The sequence below is a fragment of the Falco peregrinus genome, chromosome 7 (genome assembly GCF_023634155.1).
Source record: "Falco peregrinus isolate bFalPer1 chromosome 7, bFalPer1.pri, whole genome shotgun sequence".
NCBI lineage: Eukaryota > Metazoa > Chordata > Aves > Falconiformes > Falconidae > Falco > Falco peregrinus.
The window spans coordinates 34,819,280-34,847,191 of record NC_073727.1 but is presented as its reverse complement, the minus strand read 5'-3'; the positions used below and the strand labels follow the sequence as shown (position 1 = coordinate 34,847,191).

The 27,912-nt window shown below is 39.2% G+C and overlaps 1 protein-coding gene across 7 annotated transcripts in view; it reads left to right on the top strand.

Annotated features, from left to right (window-relative positions):
* PTPRK (protein tyrosine phosphatase receptor type K) overlaps nucleotides 1-27,912 on the top strand; it is a 412,034-nt gene that overhangs the window by 315,171 nt on the left and 68,951 nt on the right. For all 7 annotated transcript variants that reach the window (XM_055810498.1, XM_055810497.1, XM_055810504.1 and 4 more), the window contains exons 8-12: nucleotides 2,543-2,845; nucleotides 13,729-13,838; nucleotides 15,143-15,344; nucleotides 18,264-18,369; nucleotides 25,417-25,690. In XM_055810498.1, the coding sequence (XP_055666473.1) occupies nucleotides 2,543-2,845; nucleotides 13,729-13,838; nucleotides 15,143-15,344; nucleotides 18,264-18,369; nucleotides 25,417-25,690 (995 nt within the window). The remainder of the gene's footprint in view (nucleotides 1-2,542; nucleotides 2,846-13,728; nucleotides 13,839-15,142; nucleotides 15,345-18,263; nucleotides 18,370-25,416; nucleotides 25,691-27,912) is intronic.

Genomic DNA, 27,912 nt, shown 5'->3' with positions numbered 1-27,912 from the left:
CTTTGTGGTGTGGTAGTTTAAAACAATTGGTCTTTACCTCTAGAGATCGCTGAGATGAATGTCGCCCAGAAGCGAGAGTAAAATTGTGTTTTTAAAGCATCATTTTAGGAGCAGTGGGGACAGTTGGCAGCATTTGCCAAAGCTGTTGAGAGACTCTGCAGACTTTAATTACCATCTCAATATTGCAGAAGTTGTTTAATTTCTGCCAAAGAAGGGAATAGTTGTGAGAAAGCGAGATCACACTCTGTCTTTCATTCTTTTCTTTTTGACAGGTGAATAAAGGATGCTTTTCAGTATCTCCTCTGATACTGTGACACATTTGTAAAATTTGCATAGAATTGTAAAATAATTTTTCTTTAAGATTAACAACGCTTTTTTTTCTTCTCTTTTGAAAGTGCCATACAGCATAGTGTGAATGCAGTTTAAGTCTTGCCATGAAAGAAGCAAGATGCAAATGCAGTGCATTTTCTGTTACTGATTAGTCAGCTTCAGACATTAATTGTTTCAACCTTCATGGCCAGACAACGTGTCTGTGTTTATGTTTTTATGTTGTGTTTGTTTTAGAGACTCCAATAAATTTTAAATTCAGGTTTGAGTTCCATCTCTGATGTGGGTGGTTGAAGGCACAACCTGGATTAGTAGAATAAAGACAAAATTATTAAAATGAGAAGCAGCGTTCCATTTTAGAACTAAAATTAAGCCTATAATACAAAACTTCCTTGGTGAAAGATATGTTTACTCTTTTAGGCCTCAAACTCTAAATCAGAGTACGTGTTTTCACTGTCACCCATGTGAGAAAAAGGCTGATATTATGTATATTTTTTCTCTTTTAGCAGGCCTCTTCCTTTGCGACACACACACACACACAGCCAAGGAAATACTGATTCTTTGAAGACTCTTACCAGCTCCTTCAGTAAATCTACTGTGTTGCTACTTTTTTTTTTTTGACTGCCTCACACCTGTCTGTACTTGCTAAAGCACCAGCCATTGTTTACGCTATAAAACCCCTTTTTTTCCTCCTTCTCTTCAAGTCTCTTAAGTCTCAAGAACCTTTTCAATGCTACATTTCAGCTTCAGATCTCTATTGTCACAGTATACAATATGTTCAGAAAGCTACTGCCCAGGAAGTCTACTTATTCATTTGTATTTTTTGCCATATATATGATAAATCAGTACTTTAGGGCAAAGGGAACGTGGCTGTTCAAAATCCAGAAAGGGAAGTATAGGTCATGGCAACAAATAGGCACAATGTTTAATCCTTAACACTCATCATGTTACTAGGAATACCTTTATGTTATATTTAGAATTTGGTTGTTTTGATGTTTGAAACTAACTGTTTGCAGTTTGTCTGGCAAACTGCGTGCTGAATAGATTACACTGATTCACATTTCCTTATTTCAATATACCATCTGTGCTTTTGGCTGAGTGTTAGCCTGGTTGGGACTCATCATTTCATAAATGCAAGTTACAAAGAACTGTTATGCTCAGAAAGAGAAATCCTATATTTCACTTCCTTGCATAATCTCAATTGTTTTGAACTTACATCCGCAAGGACACAAAGCTGAAGCTGTACCTACAGCAGACTTTATTTTCTCTGGTGAAGAAGGATGTATTAGCAGGGTATAAAGATCCCCTTGGTATATTTCCAGTGAAACTCTAGTATATATAGTCATGGTCATGATTTTCATTGTGTAATCATTTTAATTAAGTTCAACAATAAAAGTTAGTCTTGCATGAGGAATGAATGCACTAGAGAGACAATGAAAGATTGATGACAGCTTGGGGAGCATCACGTACTGTGCTGGTGGATATGCATATGTGGAGAGCAGCTGAGCTTGGGTAGCAGGTCACAGATTACCCATGCAGAGCAATGTCCAGGCAAAGTTTTGGGGATCCAAAAGAAGTAGGATACAATGGGAATATCCAAAAGCTCTTGTTGTACTATTTCAAAGGGGGTTTGCTTGAATGAATAGCTTCATTACTAAAATAATAAACATTAATATCTGCATCATTTTTGTAAATGCTAGCTTTGTAAGGTAATTAGTATACAGCATTGCTTGGTGGCATGATAAATCATAGTGTAGTGAATGTTGACTCTTTACCACTATGATGTATTATCTAATTTATGCAGGTAAAAAAAAGGGGGGGCGGGGGCGGGAGGGAATTAGGAAGGGAAGCCAGCGGTGACAGCTGGGTGGCCTTTTGGTCACTCTTCTTGCATCTGCTGGCTGTATTCTCAATTGCTTTGAATCACTGAACTGTTAATTAACAATTCTTTTTCTCACTGTTGTGAAGTCTTAATCACTGATTGAAATCTGCAAAGAGAGAAACCAGAGAGAAGAATGAAGTAAAAAAACAGAGACTGGTGGTTTTTTTCCCTGTAGGGTACCTGCACAAATGATGATACTTCTAGTAATAAGTCTGTCTTTGTTGGGTGCCTCCTTTACTTTCAGGTTCCTGGAGGTATTATCTACCAGCTATGGTTCAGTGCAAGAATGAAGAATGTTAATGATGTTTTTCTTTATTATACTCTGTTTTCTAGAACCTATGAGAACACCGAAAACACTGAAGATTGCTGAGATCCAGGCCAGACACATTGCTGTGGATTGGGAGTCTCTGGGTTACAACATCACTCGTTGCCATACTTTCAATGTCACTATATGCTACCACTACTTCTGCGGACACAATGAGAGCAAGGCGGACTGCTTGGACATGGATCCCAAAGCACCCCAGCATGTCGTGGATCACTTGCCTCCCTACACAAATGTCAGCCTCAAAATGATCCTAACCAACCCAGAAGGGAGGAAGGAGAGTGAGGAGACCATTATCCAGACAGATGAAGACGGTATGCATAAATGCTGTTACGGAAATTACATCCAAGTGCAGTGTAGACAGGTGGAAGGAAGTGACTTTGTGTGGTACAATATGTGTATGTCCCAAAGGATGGAAGTTCTCTTCTATTCATGTATTAATTACCCCCAAAATGGTAGCTATAGTAGCATTATAGCTGTCACCCTGCACATACAGCCAAAACTGTCCGTGTAGCACAAATCAAACTGAATCTCTCTCTTGCAAGAAAAAGGAGGGTGGCTTCTCAGTCATCCCAAAAATGTGCTAATGCAGGTGATGAGAAATACATGGTGATGTTAGGTGAAGGCTTCTTCACAGTATCAGGTGTAGTATTTGAAAATTAATTCAGTACTGTTAATTATATGTAAATACCAAGTTCAGTGCTTAAAGACTCTATTCAAGGTTTAAAACCTCCTTGGCAAGTACATTTGCCCAATAACTTATGTTGCAAGTTATAGTAGATAGTATCTGTTAATTATGTGAAAGCCACCCGTCAGACTGAAGAATTATTTTGACAAGTTGGGCATTGGACTTGATCATCCTTATGGGTCCTTTCCAACTCACGATATTCTATGATCCTTCTTTAAAATGCTTTTGATGAAGTTTCATTGACAAGACAGTTGAACTTAACTTGGGAAGAAATAAATAATAGATGTAGATGTGTTAAGGTGACGTTCAGTGGTTAGGTTATGAATCTTGGTATGAAAGAGATTAAAATAGGTATTTTTCCCTAATAGTATTTAAAATGTGGTAGTAAAGAGACATTTTAGTCTCCTTTCCTTATATTTAGATTTCATGAAAATATTGACAACAACAAAGTGAAAATAGATACAGCTATAGGTAACCAAAAATAAAAAGAGTACTACTTGGATTAATGTAAGACTGTAGATACAGAAAAAGGTAAAATGGTTTGTTTACCTGTGAAATAAAGGATTGGGGAGTATAGCTTTATATATGGATAGCAGTGAAGATCAGAATCTAGAGGCACTTTTTTTTTTCATGTATTTTCAATTGTACAAGAAGTAGAAAAGGAATATGCTTACTCTTGCAATAAAGGAGAACAGTATTAAATAGGTAGAATACAAGGAGCTGTAGGAAACTATAGAAACATAGATGCATCGTGTGAAGATTTATTAACATACAGAATTACAATATTTCATGCACTTCAAATTTTAGCATTACTTTTTAAAAAACATATAAATATAATCCATGATTAATTATTTCTGTATCTGTGTTTATATTAGAAATATTTGTGATTGCTCTTTTTTCCCTGAGGTTAAAAAAATATTAGTAATATTGTTATGTACGTGGAGAATGCATTTCTTTTCCTTTTTAACTGAGTTTTCAAGAAATGTTATGGTTTCTGATAGCTGTTACCTAGTTAGATGTGGGGATGCAGGGATGGTGGCTGGTCACTATAGCAGTGCTTGTCAGGAGCCAAGTCAAGTGCATAAATTTTGTCTTCTGGTTTTGTTGAAGATCATTCTTGGAAAATGATGCACACAACATAGGTTTTGGTCTCAGGGTGGCACACCAGTGTACTCTCAGTGAACTTGTTTAGACTCAGCTTTAGTGTCAGAGGTACAATAGTGTAGAAGAAGCCTCATCCAGTGAACAAAAGTTGCTAAGCAAACTATGTCAAGCAGATGTTGTTTTTAAGGAGGCATTAATACTTTTTTAAAAGTACCTATATTTAGACACATTACTGGTAGCAGTGCTTGTGCCCTGAAAATAGCCTCTTGTGAGATCCATTCAGTGATACTGATGGGTTTTTAATTATACGCTACTGATTTACTTTAAAGTCTAGGTCCGTTTTGTCGTGTATTCCAAAATACAGGGCATGCAGGCAATGTGCAATACTGAGGGCTTTCAGCCATCTTGGAGGACCAAGGTGCATTCACACCTATGGCTTTCCTTGAGCTGTCATTCTGTAGTTGACTGCTTATGTGTATGATGCTAGTTTAGTCTCATGTCCGAGTGACCAAGAATCTGATGAAACTGTTTTAGTGTACATGGTTCGCAACCTAAAGCAGGAACTCAGGATGAGAGCTGCACTAAGATACGTGATCCTGTGCTCCGCATTGCACGTGTGGTCAGATGTAGCCTCCTTATCTTCATGATTTTTGCAGGTTTTGTGGAATAAGCATATTAATTACGTTGTGGGAGTGTTATCAGTGATTCATTTAGGAGATGAAAAATAGACAGATTGCAGTATTTTCCTACATTTTTGAAAATAACATTAATTGGAAATAGCCACTAATCACATGGTTAACGGAAACTGTGCACTTTTCATAAATAGAAACTTTGAAAACTCCAGATGACAGCAGATACTGACTTTTTGATAGCTTTTCTGTAGTGCAGTATTCTTTCCAATACCATCCTTTCTTACAAGGATCCGCTAATCAAGTAAAAACTTCATAGACTGTTGGAGTTAGAGGTGTCTACCCCACATTTTTTTGTTTCTCTTCCTCTCTGCCATTGTGCCCTCATCTTCCTCACTTTATCCATCTTCCTCATGCTTCCAGCACTCTGTCCCTTTCTTCCCTTTTGTTGCTGTTTTGTTTTAATCTTTCTCTTCACTGCTCTACTTCTATAGTCTCACCTCCAACCTTCTGCCAGGAGCTTTACACATTTTTGAACTTCTGGGATTCCCTAAATGCAGAGGAAGTCAGACTTCTGTGAGGCTCTAGTTTGAGACGGTGAGGACTTCTGGTTGCCTTTCACAAAGGCTCACACTTACGTAAGGCTGCACAAATGGATTGGGGTCTTCCAGAAATGGCCAGACCTGCCAAAGAGCTAACTGAGCCATGTATGGTACCAGGAGCAGAATTAACTGAAGAAACAATTAGTAGAGGAACGGGGTAAGGTTCAAGAAGCTATGCTTCAGTCCTTTGGAGCCATAACTAACAAATGAAGGTTTTAATAGCTTGTAATTCAGTACCTGCAAGAAAGCAAAGCCCAGGAATATTAAACAGTCGGAAAATAGCCTCTTTTTTGACCAGAGCTAGATCTGAATACTTGGTGGTTTAAGTATTTCTATTTAACTTGGGTAGATGGAATTAATAATTTGGATAAAGCTGTATTCCACATAAAAATAAAGCCCTTGAGCAATATGCTCTTAAACAAGGTGAGCAAAAAGAAGATGAAAACAAGGGACTTTGTGTTTTATAGATGAAACTCCATTATGCACTTTGGGGAGAGACCACACCGTTATTAAGGTTTGGAAGAAAGCTCTTCTGAGTGCCCAGAGAAAGCAAATCACGAAGCTCAAAGTGTTCAGTGATTTTGTAACTAGTAAGTGAGTGTGTCAGCTAACTGCAGGCAAACAAATAATTAAAGAGATTACTTGGAATAGGATAAGTACCCATTTTGGGGCTAAAAGTATACCAAAGCTTTGGTCTGAGCCAAAGGACATGCTCACTGGGCACAAATGAGATCCCCTGATCTTCAGAGAGAGTGGCTCACTCAGCTCCATGCAGAGATACCTAGAGCTACAAGGCAGGGTTGAGGCACCAACTGTCCAACCATCATTACTTATGCTCCTGGGAAAACTTCAGCAGGCTTAGGCTTACCACTCTGCAGAACAGCCGAGGAAGGGGAAAAGTTATTAGAGCACCAAAAAAAAAATATAAAAAATCAAAAGTTAAATACTTTGTGTACTGACTAAATGTGTGAAGAGGAAATATCTTCCACCAACTTCACAAGAGAGGATTTTATGGAAATAATTGACATTTAGTGTTTTTCTGTGATGGATAGTAGTATGTTCTGTTAGTTGCCTTTACACATACACACCCCTCCCTTGTTATTTGCAATGAGAACCGTTTTTTCCTTTGTGCTTTTTCAAGTTTTTCTGGCACTCTAGGAGAGTACTGGGAGGTGGAAGAAAAGGTAGAAAATATGCTTCATCAAAGGAAACAAACAAACAATGCTTCAAGGAGCTCTGAAAATCATACACATAAAACTCTTCTAGTAGCATTTTTAAAGTAACAAAAATAGCCCACCTGGGAGCATGCAGCAAGATGAGCAGGCACTATGTCCAATGCAGCAAAGGAGGGCTGCAAAGATTGCCTGAAATGTCAAACTGTCTCAAAAAATATGTAACTGCTGTAGCTAAGTGACACATGCGTAGATGTCAAGTGAACCAGGTATACTAATCCTGTCAGGAAAATGGTTACAGTTAATAAAGAGAAACCCATGATTAAGATAAAAGTTTCAATTTGAAGTTGCCCATAAATGCTGCTGCTAAAGGGGTTGACCTCAGTCCTTACTCTAGAATGTGAGACTAGTGACCTATGTGTCATGAGCAGCAGCAAAATTTAGTGTTAATATAGTCAAATAAGGGAGGAATTTTTATGTCTTTAGTGGCAGTGAACTGAAAATTATTATAACTGACCTACTGTCATTGATAAAAGGAGCCTTGAAAAACCTATTTGTCATTCAGCTTGTGAAAATAATCCCAATTCTTTTTTTTAGATGCTAGGTAAGATTTGCTATCAGCATATCATCGAGTGAGAGAAAAAGTGGTTGCAGAAAGGCATGTGAGCACTTTTTGTTAAAGACATCAGAAAAGTTAGTTTGTGAGAAAGTAAGAAAAAAATTGAAATTATTAGCAGAGATCTATTTTAAGCTTACACTGAACAAATGACAAATGAAGTAAGATGTTTTAAGGTATTGCAGAGATTAGAAATACAAGCTAGATTTTATGTTAATAGGGAGAAAAGTTCATGCCGCAAGATAAGCAGGAAAAATTGGCCCTGAAATGCAGAATTATTCACCCTGGCTGAAACAACTTTCTACTTTGATTCCCTTTCAGTCTCTATGTTAGAAGCTTTAGAGCTGAAAAGTGATATTGCATATGACATTCTTTGTTGAAACAGTGTGTTTGGACATAATGATCCCTGCAAATAGGCCAGAATTAGTGGCTATTTCAGCAGTTTGCCGTGGAATGAGGGTTTACATGTGGGCCCCCATGAGTTTCCACTATTCCCAAGACATGCAGTAGCTGAAACCTCTCTTCGAATATTGATTTGCATATTTTTAGAACGGTGTAAATGTATGTGAGTACGTGAGGTTATTTCATCCTGACATGGAGAAACATTTTGAAATCCCACAAATGAGGAGTACTAAAGTCAGCATTTGGTGTAAAAAAGGCTTTAAACAAAATACCAGTGTTAGGTGCCTGAGCCCCCAAATTCAGCAAATCCAGAACTCGTGGATTTAACCCCACTTTATATTCGCACCAATATCTACAGTGATTGCTGCCGCTGCTGAGACTTATTAGCCTCTGTCAGCTTGCTTAATAGCTTGATTGTACGCATTTGTTTGTTATGTTAGTAATTTTATACAGGCTGGAAGGTACGGGGACCTTCACAGGCACGAGCGGGTCAGCGCCTGTGCAGTGCAGCAGTGGCCAGGGGGACACGCAGACCTGTGCAGGGCTTTTGCCTGGGGCACAGGACCCAGCCTGGCAGCAGCCCTGCCACCTCCCGCAGCGCCCACCCTGGGGAACACCTGTGTCAAAAGAGACTGTTAGCATGCAATCGGTTTTCTTCACAGTACCACTCAAAAACATTTTGTTCCTGGCTGCAAATGGTCCAACTTGAGCAATTGCCAAAGAAATTGGTTTTGTCACCACCTTTGGTATAAATACCCTTTATGGTAAAGACTAGTAATAGCACTTCTGATATTTTCTTTCCTTTTTTATTATATGAAATTTCCTTCTATTTAAGCCTTAGTCTTGAGTTGTAACAAAGCATAAAGTGAAAAAGGTAGATCCCTCAGGAAAAGCCAATGGCAAGGTGGGCCATTTTAATTGATTGTAACGTTTAAACAGTAGAAGAGATTGACTGTCACCATCTCCTGAAAATGAGCATCTGCCTTTGGACAAAGGGTGTAAGTTTGCTGCTGATACATTTTACTTTGAGTACCACAAAGGAATTCTTCCCAGTAGAACTGCATATATCTGCACATAGCCTTTACCTATATAGGATAAGAATACTGTGCACGGCTTTCACATAATAAAAAAAAATACTCTGTTTACATGCACTTTCATTATTTTGTAGCAGGAAAACTGAAGCAATATAAATTCATTTTTATAGTGGTTGGTGTCAGTTAATACATTGTTCTTCCAGTAGTAATGTATTGTAATATAAATTTCCCATTAAGTTAGCGCAGAACAAGGTTTAAGTGACACTATTTGTGAATAACAATTTATTTGTGACTGTGGTATAATTTAATGCAAATATTGCTCTAAAATGAATTGGTCTGATGTCAGATTGACGGTTTGTACTTTTGTTAGGCACAGCATTTATAGAAGTCCACTATTCCACACGTATGTGGAAGAAAAGGTTATCAGCTATTCACTATATGAATATATAGCTTCATTAAAAGGGCTCTGAAGATGCGTGTAAATCATGAAAGAAGAGTTTGTGATGTTTCCACACTAAAACCTTGCTGAAATTCCCTTCAAATTTGTTTTATGTTACTTTTAAATACATGTGTGGTTTATGTTTGTATACTTTTTTATAGGAAAATTTCTTTTTTTTCCCCCTTGAAGTTCAAAATCTCTTCTGAAACCCATACAGTAAAACCCACCTAAATGATTTCACTTCTGCAGATAAGTGTAAATCTTGACTTGTTGGAACTTTAGCGTAGAATAGTGCATGTGAAAGAAAGACTGTTTACTGTTATCATCACTGAGGGATGGTGGGGTCACACTTCACAAGGCCAGCAGATGGAAGGAAAATCAATGGGACCAGAATCTTTCTAAGGAGAGGATGCAGAGGCCAAAAGGTCTGAGTCCAACCCCTCTAGCAGCTACTTACGCTTTTTGAATTATTCAAATACTTGGCCATTGATAGAGAATCTTAAATAACATACTTTACCTTAATATACGCTTGTAATAGTCTTGAGTGTTTTGATTGAGTGTAGACTGTCCATCAATCCAGTGGGGAGACTGAGAGCTCACATAGGAACAATGGGAGTTGAGAAGACAGCAGAGAGTCACTGTGGTGAGCAATGAGGCTTCTGGAGATGTGCACATAACCCTGAAGAAAGCCTTTGGGGCTGTTCATGAGGTTTCCAAAAGCCGTTATTGAACACAAGGATGATGCTTACCTGGCTGTTTTCCACCTGTGTCCTTGCTAAATATTGTGTAAAAGGGAAGACTCTGAACACTGCTTTGGAAAGAGGACATTTAAGGTATTTCTTAAGTCCTTAGAGTCCTGCTGGGAGTTGTAGGGAATAGACAGCAACGGCTGTCTACATGGAGAGATGCAGTTTGAGTCTTCAAAGTAGTGTTATCAACAGTTTACTTTGCTGTTTGTTCTTTTGTTGTTGGGGTTTTGTTTGGTTGGGGTTTTTTTTTACTAATTTCATCTCTTTTAAAATTTCTGTTTGTAACTAATAGTGACCTGGAAAAAAGACATAAAAACAGAAATGAGGATGTTTAGGCATTATTTTGAATAACCTGACTGATGAATCCATGGGCCTGCTCACAGATAATCTGTTCTTTAATTCCTTTGCTTCTGCTTTTCTCTTTCCTTGTTTCCCTTTGCCCATTTGCTAAAACTATGGAATTAGAAGACATTTTTACTGCGGTTGAACTGTCAAATGGGAAAAAATAATTTCAAAACATATCCTTCAAACTACAATTAATTTATTTTCCTTTTTCTAGGCATTTGAACTTTTATTTGTTTCTTTGTTGTTATTCCAGTTCAGCTCTCAAATACTTTAAGCTGAGCCCAGGCTTCATTTTTGGTGAATTTCTGGGAGTGGGTGAGATTTGTGGGAATTACTGTTGTCTTTTTATAGATGCTCTCCTTTACTTTCTGACCTTATTTTTACTGGGATTCCCAGCAAGCCCCTCATAGCTTTGCGAGCTTCTGCTCTTGTGCCCTTCCCATGCCAGTGGGAAGAGAAGCATGAAACTAACTGGGTTCATGTAGTTTAGTCAGTTTAACACAGCTGCTGCTGCCACAAGCAACAAATTTTATATTGCAGAAGAAAACACAGTCATGCAACATGATGAGCCTAGAGGCTTCTCCCACTTGGGTATTTTAACAGAAAATGTAGGTTTTATGCAACCCTCAAAAGTAGAGCCCTGCACCCAGCTGCAATTGAATATGAAACACGTTTTTTAAAAGCACCACATAAAAAGTATTTCACAGGTTTTTGAGTAATTGTGTCTGTTTTCTTCTTACCTTGCATGTTTTAATATGCTTTAATGTCAGGTGTCATATTCTGTGTACCTGCTTTGGTGCATTCCTCTGTTCTCTGCAAATACATGTACATTCACTTGCATACACACAAAGATGTATGTGTTTTACAGGGAAAATGTGTGCATAGGGGTATATTCAAACCTCATTTGAGATGCAAAGAAGAAAAACAGCAGAGCATTCCCATGAAAAACAAAGTGTTGCCTACAGCAAGTCTCTCAGTGCCTTGAACATCACACGGGCTGTCATGATTTGTCAGCCTTAATCCATTGCCCACTCTGTATTGGGACACTTTAGCAAAGCAGCAGTCTGTGATTTTAGTTAACTTCTCCTAAGTCTATGTTTGACAGATCATAGAATGGTTGGGGTTGGAAGGGACCTTAAAGATCATTTAGTTCCAACCCACCTGCCATGGGCAGGGACACCTTCCACTAGACCAGGTTGCTCACAGCCCCATCCAGCCTGGCCTGGAACACTGCCAGGGATGGGGCATCCACAGCTCCTCTGGGCAGCCTACGCCAGTGCCTCACTGCCCTCACAGGAAAGAATTTCTTCCTAATATCTAATCTAAATCTACCCTCTTTCAGTTTAAAACCATTCCCCCTTGTCCTATCACTACAGGCCCTTGTAAAAAGTTCCTCTGCTGCTTCTTTAGGTCCCCTTTAGGTACTAGAAGGCTGCTATAAGGTCTCCCTGGAGCCTTCTCTTCTCCAGGCTGAACAACGCCAACTCTCTCTTCATAGGAGAGGGGCTCAGCCCAATGGTCATCTTTATGGTCCTCCTCTAGACTCACTCCGACAGGTCCGTGTCATTCTTGTGTTGAGCCCCCCGTACCTGGACATAGTACTCCGGGTGGGATATCATGAGAGTGGAGTATAGGGCAAAAATCACCTCCCTCAGCCTGCTGGTCACGCTTCTTCTGATGCAGCCCAGGGTACAGTTAGCTTTATGAGCTTGCAAGGACATGTTGCTGGGTCATGTTGAGCTTCTCGTCCACCAACACCCCCAAGTCCTTCTCCTCAGGCTGCTCTCAGTACATTCTCTGCCCATCCTGTATTTGTGCTTGGGATTGCCCTGACCCGCATGCAGGACGTTGCACTTGGCTTTGTTGAACTTCAGGAGATTCACGTGGACCCACCTCTCAAGCCCGTCAAGGTCCCTCTTGATGGCACCCCTTCCCTCCAGTGTTGACCACACCACGCAGCTTGGTGTTGTTGGCAAACTTGCTGAGGGTGCACTCAATCACACTGTCTGTGTCACCGACAAAGATGTTAAACAGCACCAGTCCCATACTGACCCCTGAGGGTGGATGAGCAGTTTCTGTGAAACTCTGTCTGTTTACTTGCTTTTTTGACTCCATGAATTTATTGTGCCAAATTGTGTTGTTTGTACCAAGGGTCAGACCATCATTTATAGCTTCCATGTAGATGGAAATATATCCCACTGTTGGGACAAACCACTCACTTCTTGGTGCTGCTAGCACAGTGCCTGGCACTTCCTTTGATCCAGCAGATTTTAATTTGTTTTTACTTTTTGTAAAACTTTAGTCTGCTTTGGTAATGAATACCCAAGAAATGTCATGCATGAGATTCACAGAAAGTTGCGTTGAAGAAAACGGGCTGATTAAGAAGGGAGAGAAATAAATGTCAATACATTAAGTAGAAGTAACATTTCAGCTTGAGAGACTGCAGATTTAGGCAACTTTGGCTTTTTGAAGGAGGAGGGTATTTCTTTGGATTTAGGGTTTCTTCAGGCACTCTCTTATCCTCATCCTCTTCTTTCAGCATGTACGTGTTCACATCTAGGTGAACTGCTGTGATTAAAAAGGAACTGTATATGTAGGCAAAAATATCTTGTAAGCTGAAATGGGAGATAACTAAGCGCTCCTGCCTGCTGTTGATGGGATTACCAGGTACTGTGAATCATTCAGGTAGAGAGGCCTGAGGTGGCGCTTCAGACTTGTTATTACACCAGGGATATTGGTTCCATTTCAAATAAGAAAGTAGGTTCATCTCAGTGTGGTTCAGTTCAAAGTCTGAAAATGTCTCTTATTGGAAAGATTTGAAGTGAGCAGTTTTGATCCCTCTGCAGCAACAAGACGTCGGTGGCGGAAAGAAGTGGCAGCTGAGCTGGTGTGTTCGCTCTGTGCCCAGCCCCCTCTTTAAATGAGGATTTATTTTGAAACAAAAAATCATGAGAAGGGGTGACTGAAAACTATTTTGTAAGCATGTATCTCGTTTGGAAGATGCTGTATAACAGAGGCTCTTCCTTGCCTTTGATTTTTCGTTTTAAAAGGATTTTAAAACCATGTAGTCCTTGTCCTAAGATAGGCTTATTACAGAGTTCAGTGATGTTCCCTGAAGTCAGAGTCTAGCTTGAACTGTTTCCCCTGGCTATATTATGAGACAATTTGACTTTGCATGAAGTTTTGAAAACCGTATGTGAGGGTAACGTTTCAACTTCATGCTCTCTTTGCACTGTGAATGACAAAATACACTTTGAAGTGCTTTTTCATACTCTGTACTACTGCCTTTTGCATGGAAATGAATATTAATAAAAGTAGACCGGTGCTCCCTTTTGGTTTTAATGGGTTGTTCTGTCATTTCTTTAATTTTTCTGTCTCTTGAATATCATATTTTTAAAAGTTTTATTTTGTTTGTAGTGCCAGGCCCTATACCTGCCAAGTCAGTGAAAGGCACTCCTTTTGAAGATAAGATCTTCCTCAACTGGAAGGAACCTGTGGATCCAAATGGCATCATCACTCAGTATGAGGTAATTATTAAGCAGGTAACAAGCATAGGGTAGGGCAAGGGAAGTACGGCAAGAGGGGTGGTTGATGGTGAATATTTAGCCTCTGTAGGCAGCTATTCAATTATATGCTGCTTTCATTTACAGCACACAAGGTTTTGTGTATTGATTAGATATCAAAAATCATAATTGTGATGTGTATGTTGTTGGCTGGTTGGCCCTGTCAAGTGGCTTTGGCATGCGAGTATAACAATACTGCAGGAGCATAACAATACTGCAGTCCACATGGGAGGTGCTAGTTTTAAAAACCTTGCATCATTACTATACACCCTTCCAAGGCCATGACAGCCATGATCTATGAAATCTTCCTTGTTGGAAGTAGAGGTTACATGAAAAGTAAGGCAGTTATTTAAATTTGGAGCAGTGTTTTTTAGCTTTGTCAGATCTTTAGATATCACCCTTCAAGGAAACCTCCATACATATTCTGTTTTAAATGTATTTAATATAAGAGCTTTCTGGGGACCTCCCCAGGAGGTTGGCAGGAAACAAAGGCTGATTTAGGAACAAATGCCACCCTCTCCAGCACTCCTTTTTTAAAGGAACAGAGGGTATAATTTTGTGTGCTATAGTGAATTATAGGACAAAGACAAACCAACTAAGCAAACAAAACCCCTGAAACCAGTATTTTTTATCTAGTTAACACTAAAAAAGTTCTTTAAATAGTGTGGGTTAACCCTGGTGGGCAGCTGAGCCCCACCCAGCGACTTGCTCACTCCCCTGCAGTGGGATGGGGGGAGAATCGAAAGGGCAAACGTGTGAGCTTTTGTGTTTTAATCACAAATCTAATAAAACACAGCACTATACAAGCTGCTATGAAGAAAATTAACTCCACCCCAATCAAACCCAGTACATTAAGATATCGTTGCTGGCTTTAAATATATTAGTTCGGTTTGGACAGCATTTGAATATGAACTTTAGAAGAGGAGAGGGTAATGTATTACAGCAAATTAAAAATAAATGGTTTTGGTGGAGATGGGGAGGATGGTGGGGGAGCCCTACCTTTAAATTGAATAGTGACGTTTTCCATATGTGAACTAAAATCACAAAGAAAGAGAGGTGGAGAGCACCTGAATAGCCTTTTAATAATATATATATATTATATATAATAATATATATATACCGTAATACACATCAAGTCCTCATGGTATCGCCAAGATAACTGGGTAACTAGATGAGCATGTGTCTTTTGTTTCCTTTCCAGTCAAGCTAATCTAATACCCTAGTGCCAAAACCTGTAACAATTGTTACAAAAATAATTGTTTTCACAGGTCAGCTATAGCAGTATACGGTCGTTTGATCCTGCAGTTCCAGTCGCAGGGCCTCCACAAACCGTGTCGAAGCTGTGGAACAGCACGCACCACGTCTTCTCACACTTGCATCCTGGTACTACTTACCAGTTCTTTATACGTGCAAGCACTGTTAAAGGGTTTGGGCCAGCAACCACAATCAATGTAACAACCAACATCTCAGGTAAAACCAACAAAACAACAACTGCAAAAAATTAAAAGGGCAGGAATGTTTTTTCAATTTTTTTTTTTTAAAACTTGGAAAATCATGAAATGGGAAAGAACACCCCACCCCCCCCCAAAAAAAAAAAAAATCCTATCATGTTGTGAAACTATTACTGAAAATGCTTTTGAGTGTATTTGCCAAACAGTAGCATAAACTCAGGGGTAAATCCTTGCATGAGGTGGAAATTGCATACCTGTAGTTGTTAACTGTTTGGTTTTGTGTAATCTTGTACTTTCATCAAAAGGTTTTGAAGTGCTGTATAAACCTTAACTAATTAAGCCTTACAGCACTCTATAGGTCACTAAGTACTGTATTTGTTTTGCAGATTACTAAAGGCAGATGCAGAAAATTAACTGACTTACTCAAGGTGACATCACTTAGCTGTAACAGAATTGGAGTGGTTGAGAGCAAGTGTGAATTTCTTTTGCCAGATTCATATAGGTCTGCTTTCTTGTGCCTTTCTTCACTTACTGCAATGCACCAAGATTGACAGTATTTGTCTTAATAATGCACTGCAAACTCTAGAAGAAAGTAACATCAAATGGAATGCTTTAGTATTTTTATTTTCTTAAATTTCAGTATTAATGTTGAAAGATAAGATAGTAGCTTATACAGTTGGTAGCAGAAGATAAGTTGATGCTATATCTAGAGAGGCTGCTGATTTTATGACATGCCGACTTCAGAGCTTGGCGGAGATCAAAGAAATCAGTCATTTAGAAATTTAAAAAGCACCAAGCAAGCTATTTTCCTTATTATCTGCCATAATGAAACTTAAATTGTCCTGTAAAGGGAAGTTAAAAGTATATTTGGAATGCACCTACCATTTCTATGGAGACCTACTCACACATTCTCCTCACCCCATTCTCAAAAATGTGCACATAAATCAAAAGATGCATGAATTCAAGGCAAAACTCTTTGAATTATGTAGCAAATGAAACGCTGTAGTCATAGTTAACTGGAACAATTGGTTGAATTCCATTCCAGCACATAAGCACTAGCACTGCTCATACCGCAGCCCCTTCAAAAAAAACCAACCAAACCGCCAAAAACCCCCAACCGACATGTCCCATTCTGTTTGCCTAAATATGAGGTTGTTTTTAAGTCTAATATTTTACTCAGGTTGATTTAAGGTCCTTTCACTAGAAATTCCAGTTCATAAATTTTCAGGGATAAAGGTGATGTAGTACTTGCATTCTTGTCTTCTAACTTCTTTGCAGGAGGAAAAAAAAGGTGTAACTATGTAATATCTTGCTAGTATGTCTACCCCCCGGACATTTCAATATTTTGAGAAATAAGTACCTCAACGTGTCCGGATTATTTAGGACTACAGTGTGTTCAAGCTTCTTCAGATATGTCCTCTTTTTCCACCCAGAAATTCTGGGAATTTCACCCAGAATCCAGTCTACCACACTTTCTATACACAGTATGGGTCTCTTAGTTGGCAAAACACAGTTAATACTGGGATAGCTTAAAGGCAGGCTGTGACACCTCTTGTGTCTGAAATTCCGCCTGGTGTTCTGTGGGTTTTTTTCATCTTGCTTTATGCTGAATTGTTGTCTAGTTTTGCTCAGCATAACTGATACTTTGTACGAAGCAATGCCTATGTTTCAGGAAATGCTAGCTTTATTTTAATGGAGTGAAATTATTCCTTTTAACCAAGCTTACAAGTGGTTGCTGTAATCCTGTGGAATATGGTGTAAACAGTAATTTATAAATGAACATTAAATGAACATTATTTCTATAAAATAATATTTCCAGAAATAAGAGCAATTTTTGCATTCATCTAGGATCTAGGATGAATCTTACAGTGTCCTTCAATTGATATATTCTTGTAAAATTATTGCCACTTAAATGATTGACATCCTGCTAGGAAACATCTTTATTGTGAAAGTACATTTTGAAATATACAGGCGTCATTAATGATTTTATAAAGGTACAGCCACATATAAAAAAATCCCACACAGATAGTTTTCAAGCTTAAAGATTAGTAATTAACAGGAATTACTATTTTCTGAATCACAGAAAATCCTTTTTCTTTCCTTGCACTAGAGTTGAAGTCAGCAACAGTATTGCCAGTGAGGACTGTGACAGGTTTGTGGCAGCAGACTGAAGTGGGGTGGTTGAAGCCATCGCCACCACCAGGCATCCAACCCACAACAAACATTGCTGCCATGAAGGCCTGACAGCCAGTCCAGTAGTGAATCAGTTCCTGAACTTCATATAGTTTTGACTTAGATTTTGTATTTTCTTAATACCCTGGGCTGAAAACTACTGTTGTTCAGAAACTGATTAATGAGCAGCTTGGCCATCCATTTTTAGAAATGGAAGGAGGAATGGACATGGGAATAGACTCTCCTATCCAGTTCTAGCCCACAGATGTATGTCTATCCAAACCTAATTTTCCTGCACCATCATTAGTATTGGCAAGGTCTCTCATTATGTTTAAAAGGAAATGTGGAAGGTTCTTAAATTGTTAGAGGAGGAAGAATAGAGGTAGTAGAGGTTGGGTCTTCAAGATGGTGAATATAGTTGTAAGGTCGAAAAAGCAAAGCCAAAATGGGTTTTTGTAGTCTTAGGGTTTCTTGGCAGTCACCTCCTCCCTCTATTTCTGTCCTTCTTGAATAAACCTGTTTAACTTGATAGGTATCATGATTTGAGGGGGAGCAGTTAGGGGTGGAGTTACCAATTTCTATTGAAGTTCCATTGATGCTCTGGTAAAAGATTGTGCCTGACTGGAAAATCATTCAGACAGACTCATGTAGCTGATGAAGATTGTGGGTTTGTACTATACTGCAAGCAGCCACAATCTCATGAATATTCAGAATGTTTTCACTGATTTGTTTCTCGTTCTTTTCCTTCCCACTAAACATTAATCAGCTCCCACTTTACCGGACTACGAAGGAGTTGATGCATCTCTCAATGAAACTGCTACTACAATAACTGTACTCTTGAGACCGGCACAGGCCAAAGGTGCACCTATCAGGTAAAAAACAAAACAACAAAAACCCAAAACCCAAAATTAACAAAAAATCAAGAAGATGTTTTAGAGTTGATTATATGCCATCTCGCAGCTCATAGAGCTGTTAATTTGCAAGCGATATTCATTTGACATTGCTACTGTTTCTCTTAGCTGGACTGAGCTTGCCAATAGATCTGTAATTAAAAAGAAAATAATCTTTGGTTTATTTTATTGTGGTTTTGTTTTGTGGTTTTTTAATGGTAGTCATGACCTGAATCATCCAGCTGTCTGTCCTGTTTGATTTAGGGTCCCAAGGACCACCTCCTGTCCGTTATGATTTCATTTTACTTTCTCATAGTGTCTTTGAAATAAGAGTTTGAGAGTTGTTTGTCAGAAAGTGGATTTGAAAATAACTCTTCCTCTCCAGTGCTTCAAATCAGCTATTCTATAGCATATATGTATGATTGGAAAATTGGAAGCTCAGAGGAAATGGGAGAATAATAGTGATGAATACAAACTATTTGACCTTTTTCCTCTCAGAGTGCTTCTTACTAGAAATCATGTAGCAAGCTATTAAATTTTATTTGGCATGTCCCATAATCATATTAAAATGTTTCATTTATGTTAACTTGAAGGGGTCTTTCCCTTTTTGCTCTCCATCAAGAGATAATTTAATTCTGTTTGCAAAGATTAGTCCACATCCTGCTCTTCACTTGTTAGTGCAAAAATTCTGTGATATTATTTTCTTCCATTTGTGTTTTAATGATGTGGCTGCATCAGCAATATTCAGGGACAGGGTTGACTAGTTGGTGGTTAATTAGCTGCTGAGCATCAGAACATTTTCATGCACTTAGCCTTGTGATATTTTAGAGAAATACGAGCTAATGCATTTCATTCTGTGCTACATTAGGTCAGTTACAGTGGCTCAGCTGATGTCAAGTAATATACCCGAGCCCAAAAAGTAGAGAAAAAATAACTATTATTTAAGTCTGTTTCCATTAAGAGGAATGTATGTTTGACATGGATGTTGTGGGGATGAGTCACGTACCTATAAGCATTTATATATGCTTATCACATAGTTACCCTTATGATTGATACGATCTAATTACTTATTTATCTTCCGTCATAGAATCCAGATTTGTCCCCTTTATAGGAGATATTAATGGTTTATATTCACAAATAAAATTGTACCCCCATATATCATTAGTTTCTGAATGATTGCCCTGGAGAAAATTTTGGATTTTTTGGGGTGTGAAGAGTGGTAAAATGTACAGGACTACATTTAGTACAAGACATGGATTCCTAAAATAGGGGGTTTGTTGAATTAATACAGTAGAAGCCAGACCTGTGATCTGAAAATGCTCCCAAGTTATTCAGGTGCTTAACCTCACTATACACCTTTGCAGGTGCTTTTAAAGCCTTCCAGGCATCCTGCTGCTGGCCATGCTCAAAGCTCCATGTTGGAGAAATGTGATACCCATCTCTCATCTAATCCATGCCAAATCCTTTCAGTTTGTGCTTGGTCCCCCAAGGAGGCTGACGCGTAGGCTGGCCCAGAGCACGCCTGCCAGACACCACTGGGATCTGCTGACAGTGGTGCACATCTGCTTTACAGCAGCTGTCACAGGGCAGCTACATCCATGTAGACAGCAGCAGGGTCCTGCCACTGACCCTGACGGGGGTCAGTCTCACATGCTGGGATTCTCTCCTGGGGTTCTCTTCCGTGAACTGGTAGTGTGATGGGATGTGGCTAGAGGATTACTGGTAGCTAGCTCAGGGAGCTCTTGTTCCTCTGCACTGTACTGGCAAGTGAGTAACTTGCTGTGGAGTAGATCTGCACCGCACCCCTCACATTTATTCTCTCAGTTTTCCTTACAGCATCCTCAGTTCTATGGCATGAGCTTGCCACTGTGGCCTATGAAGGTGGCAAAAAGGATGTATGTACTAAATGTTAATAGACAGTTTGATAGGGACAGTTTGATAAAGTATTAGTAACTATTGTTTCAGTATGTTCTCAAAAAAGTGTATGTCTGGCTTCCTGTCTCCCACCTTCCCACTCCACTTTAATTGATTTCTAAAACCTAAGAGATTTCATTAAATTTCTAACATCTAGAGGCCAAGGAAATAAGTCCTTCACCATAACCGGAAAGCTGGGTTTTATTCTTAAAACGAACCAGGTGTTTTATTCTTTAATGGGAGTGAGGAGCATTCTCCAGGGGAATGCAGAAGACAGGGTCCTGTTCCCTTTCCCAAAGTTATGTGTATTGCAGTCAGGTATTTTTCAGCAGCTTCTTAATAGGAGAGATAAATGTAGCACACTGAAATTCTGAATTGACTGAATGCATTCCGCTAAACGTTATGATGTGTTTTAGTGAAGCTTCACTCCTTCCATGCTGCAGTTGTGTTTCCGCTGCAAGCTGGCTTGCTGCCGTAATGAATGTTACAATGTAGGTGGGAAAAAATGCATCACCATGCCTGCAGCTGTGATTGAGTAGAACAGATGTTCAAATGCTGTCCCTTAGCCTGACACTGAAGAATACAATTTTCTTTTTGAAAAAGTCTGTTTGCACCCAGTCCTCTAATCCCTGGAGCTGTCGATGGTCAAAAAAATAATTTTAATTAATAGCAGTAGATCCATGATTTAAAAACAAACAAAACACAAACAAAGAAGACAACTTAGTCTGATACTCTTTTGCTTTTACAAACAGAATTTTACTATGATCAGCCTCTCCATCAGCGCACACCCCCAGGAAACAGGTGTTCCTTAACTCAAGTATAATCTACATGTGGCTGTCAATCATTTCTTTAAGACACTGGATGCCATAGTCATCACAATTTAAACATGATTCTAATCATATCTTCCCTGTCAAGTGTTATTGTATAATCTCTAGCATTCTTTATGGCCTCCTGGAGTTTTAAACCAAATTGCAAACTAGAAATGCAGAGGAAGACAGGGCTGGATGGCTCGGGCTCACTGTGAAGCGCATACCGTGTCACCATCAACCTCATGGCTGAGATCCCAGTCAGTAGAATCGACGGTGCTTCAGTGATTCACTGGGAGATGTGATTTGTTACTGTAGTTTTTCTGAAGGATCCTAACTGAGCACCAGCAAAACAGTCTTGTTTTTGAAATCCTACTGCAGATGAGGATTAGAGAGAGCATATGTCAGAATCGGCATAGACAACTTTTTAATGATAAAATTTATTTTATTTGACTGCTAAATTGTTTTTCTTATACTGCCATATGCAAAATCAGGTTGGTTTTGGTTTGCAACAAGGATAATTAAGTGAAACATGGCAGGGAGCAGCTAAGACTTCGTTGTCAGTCAGAATTCCAAGAGCTGGGTTTGTGACTTGGGCTGTCAGTCCAGCTGGCACCTGTCAGAGGACTCTGTGTCTCCACGAGATGTATAGAAGGAAATCTCTAGCTGGTATTGCAGCCTAGTCAGAATAGCACTGAAGTATGAACAACATGTTCATGACTGCCATACCTCTCTGGGAGCCTGAATTTTTAGGGAGAGGTGAAAAGGCAGATCTGTTGGCACGTGCCTCCTTTGGCTGTTTATGATTGTCTTGGTCAATAGGGAGGTACTGTGATGGTTTCTTAGGTAAAAACCAACCAAACAAAAAACAAAACAAAACATAAAAAATATTTTCAGACCTGAAAAGTAATTTCTTCATGCAAAATATTAGCTGAGGAGCTCTTCACCTGCTAACTTCAACACTTTGTCTGCTTACCTGGCTGTCTTAGGCAACTGTTTGGCCTTTATGATCCTGATGACTTACGTAGCAGGTTCTGAAATTTGTATTACACTTCAGAATAGCTTAGAATTTATTTTAGTTGTCAGGGAGAAGGGATATTGTCATCTAGGTTTTTCACTCCTCTCTATTTATTTCTCTCTTTTATTACTACTTCGTTGTATGCGAAGACTGGAAAAAAATTGTTATTGCAGGAATTCCGTCAGCTCTGGTCACAAGAAGGCTCTCTCAGTAATTGAATTCCCACCATTACATAAGAAACGTGCAGAAAACATAAGATAATTGAAACTAGGATTAGTAATATGTAAAAATGCAAGGATAAGCAGAGTACATAGTCTTTAATTTGTCACTTATGGCGTGATACCAAACCACATTTGCAGCCAGTGAACACCCTGCTTAACAAGTTGCAAATTTAACTTTTGCTGCTTTGTTCACATCTTACAGCTGGGTGTCCTTTCCGAATGCTATTATGTGTACATAGAGTAACAGTGCTGCTGTGGAGCCTCTATGTTGTTCCGTAAATGGGTTTAAACAGATGGTATCACAAAGGGCCCAGAGGTAAATGACTGTCTTCCTCCGTGTCTTGTTAGCCTATAATGTTGCACAAAAAATACTGCCAGATCCCCTTTCCAAAGTGGGTAGGAGGCACATCTTTTATTTTAAAAAATACTTTGTGAAAAATTATATATAAATAAATATATGTCTATAAGAAATAGAACCTCGTTGGAGACTAAAGATTTTCTGTTATTTGCTATTTTTTCTTTAGCTAAAAGTAATTGTATAAATGCAGATGGCTACAATGTGTGTATCTGTTTCTTATTGCCACATTTTGTAGCTTTTCAGATGTAGGGGCCCAAAAAGCATTTATTTTGAAAGCACATTTTATGCAAATTAGCGTATTTGAAAATTTTTCAGAACTGTCACGTTTTATTGTGATATGCTTAAAATTTTGCCTTACCTTTTATATTACATTCAAAAATTACTGTGTTTTTAAAGAATACTATGAGAAGAGACTTTCCTAATATTTAACTCTCATGCTATTAACCTTTGATTTTTTGGTTGATTTTGTCTTCAGAGAGACTTGACCCTTACAAAAGATATGTGCCTTAAAAAATAGATACCTCATTTACCTCTTCTTCTATAACATGGGGTAGAGGGGAGTTAATTTGATAACTGTGGTGGACTCAGCTTGTGAGCTGGGTGACAAATTGTGCTGTTCTAGAGGATGGTTGCAGGCGTTGCATTATCCTTCTGCTCTCCCTGCTGGCTTTCTTCTCCTTAGATGGCAGGGTGTCATGGATGACAAGCTTCCTGCTTTCCTGGCACTTTGGAGAGCAGAACTTGTGTCGGTCACAGTCCTTTGGCAGCTCGTGAGAGAAGACTGCAGGATGGAGGGAGCAGAGACCCAGTCTCTGTGGTTGGCTGCCCAGCTCAGGAGTGGTGGGGTTAACCCTGCCTGGGGCCAGGGCCACACCGCGGGTGGGGAATGAGTGCCCATAGTAATTTCATCCCTTGGGACAGTATAAACAAAAATTATTTTAAATATTTTTATATCCTTTCAAGTTTGTAAAATATCGATGCTTTTAGGGTTTTTTGCTAGTACATTAATTGTGAAGCATAAAGAAAGATTCTGGGTGCACAGGGGTCTTGTGGAAGTGATTTGTTGGTGCAGGTCACGTTAACTGGACATGATTAATAAACAGAGTTTGCCACAGAAGGTGATTTATAACCAAGCTCAGTTCACAGATGGTTTATGAGAAACAGAGATCCCTGGAACTAACTCATCATTTTTGTTGTTTACATTCTTCTTTTTACCTGGAGTTTCAAAAATGAGGTGACTTTGTATATTCCTCTTGGACACTTTGAAAGGGAAGAGGCTTTCCTCAAGTATTTAGGTGCTAGGAAAAGGGGATGCTAACTTTTTTGTTCAGCTCAAGAAAAATGTGAAACCAATTTTGTATTTTTTCATCTCTCCTTTCTTCTTTTCCCCAGTATCGTACTTCATCTCTGCCAATACAGTTACTGTGTTTTCTGGGTAGTAGTTGCAGAGAAAATGTTTTAAAGCTGCCCCATAAGTTCTGAAAGAAGGAGGATTGTCTTTGTCTTTGCCTTTTGAAGTCCCTGCAGCAATGCAATGGCTCTTCAAGAGCTCCATTCAATTTTACTTTTTCTGTTCAGAAAGCTTTAAAATGAAATCAAGACAGGCAATTCTGCCAGTCTAGTTGAATAACTTCAGGTCTTGCTTATATGCATAGGCATATTTTTTTGCTAACCTTTCATAAGGTCATGAAACGTATCTGCATATAAACGAAAAATTGTGTACATGTAAACATGTGTGTGTATACATGCATATGCATACATATAGTTCTTAAAACTTAAAAAACTCTCTTTTTTTTATAAACCGAAGAGTTGCATCCTGCTCTCAGTATGTAAGTTCTGTACTTCTGCAGAGCAGAGGAAGCTGATAATGAGTTGGTAGCATCCTGCAGTTAGGTAGTTCCCCTAAAGGAGAAAGAAGAATTATAATTACCTGTTCTATTTTGAGCAGGTGATTTTGAAAAGTGACCAAGCCATGGACCATTTCAAGAGAGGTATTGGGAGGTTGGGATGGGGTTTTAATAGGCCGAATGCCATCTGCTTCAGCAATTTGTAATGTTCTATCATTGACAACTGTAGAGGAATGAGGCAGTCTATTTTAGTGGAATGGACAGATTTCTGTCCATCTGTGCTTGTATTACAGCATGTCACTTGTACTTTAGATCTGCATAGCTCTGAGCCAAGATAGAAGCCACAGCAAGGTCAAGAGGTGGAGAAGCCTGTCAGCACATTCTGTCTCTAATGATATGACAACTGCAAATTGGTGCTTCAAGCACAGCCTGGAGGCAGTCATTACATGGGGCCTTGAAGCTCAGCTTTCTCTAATACCATTTCAAGGAAAACGTTAACTTCAGATGCTTCCGATTAGCCAAGAGTTTAATTTATTGTAGTTTAAAGTCAGATCCATTCCTGTGTTTTGTCAAAAGAAAAAAGCCTGGGGGGAAAAATAATAATAGTTAGATTGTGTATAGGTTTGTATTGTTTGTTTTTCCTGAAAAAAATGGGTGCTGCTTCTTTCCAGTGGCTGAATTAGATAGCTTTGCTGTATTTCAAGCCTTTGTTTCTTCACTACATCCATGCATTTGCTGTCTTTTCCTTTTTTTCTTTTCTTTGTTTTCTTGTTAAGAATTGCAATTGGGTTCATATTTTTATGAGACTAGAGATTTGACCCTAGCAGGTGACTTCAAAGTTATGCTGGTTTTCATTTGTCTCTAGTGCTTACCAGATTGTTGTTGAGGAGCTGCATCCACACCGAACAAAGCGAGAAACAGGTGCCATGGAGTGCTACCAAATCCCTGTCACCTATCAGACCGCTCTTAGCGGAGGGTCACCGTATTACTTTGCTGCTGAGCTGCCCCCAGGAAACCTGCCGGAGCCAGCCCCCTTTACTGTGGGTGACAACAGGACATACCAGGGTTTCTGGAACCCGCCACTGGCTCCTCGGAAAGGCTACAACATCTATTTCCAGGCCATGAGCAGCGTCGAGAAGGTAAGTGCCAACCACACCTTTTTCCTGGAAGGAGTCAAAGACGTGGCCATGGTGACAATTAGGACTGTCGGGGTTGGATGTAGTGGATGTTGGCAATGGCATGGCTGTGATGCCTTCCATGCTGTGACAGCATGGCAGTACGCCATTCACATTTCACACCGCCCTTGTATCATAGTAACTGCTACTAGATGAGAGTTCAATACATCTCGTAGTAATTGTCTGAGCAAAGTAATTTCAGTGCTGTGACTCTGCCTCCTCAGTAAATAACATCCACAGTCCTTTCCCCAGTTCTCAGTACTTGTACACTTCAGAAGATTAAATTACCGTAGGATAAACAGAATGCGGGCTGCTCAGCAGGCTAATAAAAAAACATCGCAAACTTTTGGAGACTCTCACACTGAACGTTGAATAAAAAACAAAAGTTTGCTTGAGCAAAAGTAACCCCAGGCCCGTGCTGTGTTTACCAGAGCCCTTGTGTAAAGGTGGACCTCAGGCTTGCTCCACTGCTGTGCAGTAGTAGAAGTATGGGTCTCGGTCACCTTTATTACCTCCTTGGTGTTTCATTTTTAACTCCATCACTGACTACTGCTGCTGGCTCTGTATGCATATGAAAGAGGGAAAAGCACCAGGGAGGAAGGTTCCAGGTGGGAAGAACTGTGGCTCTGCAAGTCCTGTGCTGTTGCTCTTGAGTGGATCTTCCTCTTCCAAATGAAAAATGAGGGACGGGGAAATGTTCAGTGAGGAGGGAAAACGTGGTAGACACAGATGATTCAGATGTTTAAACATTTAAAATTTTGATTTCTAGTTTAGAAAATGGAAGGAAATTGCAGGATTATGTCTGTAGGAGTGTCCATACAAAATGTTCAGTCAGGTCAGAAAGGAACCAGAAAGGACAGTCTGATAGATGCTGAGATGAACCAGAGCCATCAGAAAGGAGCAGAAGCTGTTTACCCTTCCTTACATTTGGGTCTCTGCAGTGAGTAAACAAATCCTAGCGAACAGGTAGCCTTGCCTTAGAGCCTTTTGAAGAAAATCTCACCTTCTACCTATGGTTTTGAAAATTGCATATGCATCGAGTCTGAATGGGGACAAAGCAGGAGCTAATGAAACTGCATTGGAGCTGCTTGAGAACTGGATGCTTTTTCTGATGAAGGGCCCATTCCCTCTTTTTAGTTCTTATCTAAAGACTGCTATGAAGCAAACAAAGCAAAATAAATGTAACTGCTAGGCACTCATTCATATTTCCGTCACCTGCTACAAATAATTCCTTTTGCTTTTGTTGGCTTCCAGCAGACTAAATTGTAAGGAAATTTGTTTCATACCCAAAGAAATAAGTGGGAGGGAAAAGTAAAATAAAAATATTAAATAGAAAAATACATCTTTAATTTAGCTTTTACATTTTGACAGATAAGTAGTTGAGGGTAGAACACATTGTTTTTTACTTTACCTTGATTTCAGTTTGTGAGCGAGTTTAATCCTACAGTGTTTTTTTCTGGTATGATTTAAAACTTTGGATCAAATTTCTGTTCCTAGAGGGATTTTGGGGGAAGTTTTGGGAGGACTACACTGCATTCTGCTGGAACAGAGATCTCATGGTTGTAAGAGAACCTCTGAGCTGCAGAATATTTAAACAGGTGTTTTACTATAAACTAGTGGGATCACCAAAATAGTCGAGGGAAAGTTAAGTATGCTCTGAAATACACTGTAGGGTTGGGTTGAGGGTTACTTTGTGATCCTCACAGACATTTTGAATATGAAAGTGGAGAAGTAAAACCGGTAACTGGGGAGAATGCTAATTAGGTAAGATTATATCGATAAACTTTGTGAAGCTTTCATTTAATTTGAAAAATTGTCCTCATGGAACACTTATGGGAAGCCTCAACTCACAGCTTTGCTCATTCTTTACAAGCTGTGTTTACAAAATAGCATCGACATATTTTACAGGTTGCTCGGGAATCTTCAGGAGGAGAGAGATCCCAGGGGATGTATTTGGGGATGGCGTGCTGGTGGGTGCAGGACTAGAGGGAGCATATTTTAAAAATGAAACTGTCATTATTATATTTTCTAATTACATTCTAATATTGTTTAGAGTGATCTAATTAATACAACAGCAGCTGCATCCTCTCATGCAACCTTATGCTGTTTCAATATGTTTGCCTTTAAAATGACTGCACATTGTACAAAAAGGTCAGAAAAACTATTTATGACTGACCCTCGTCTGT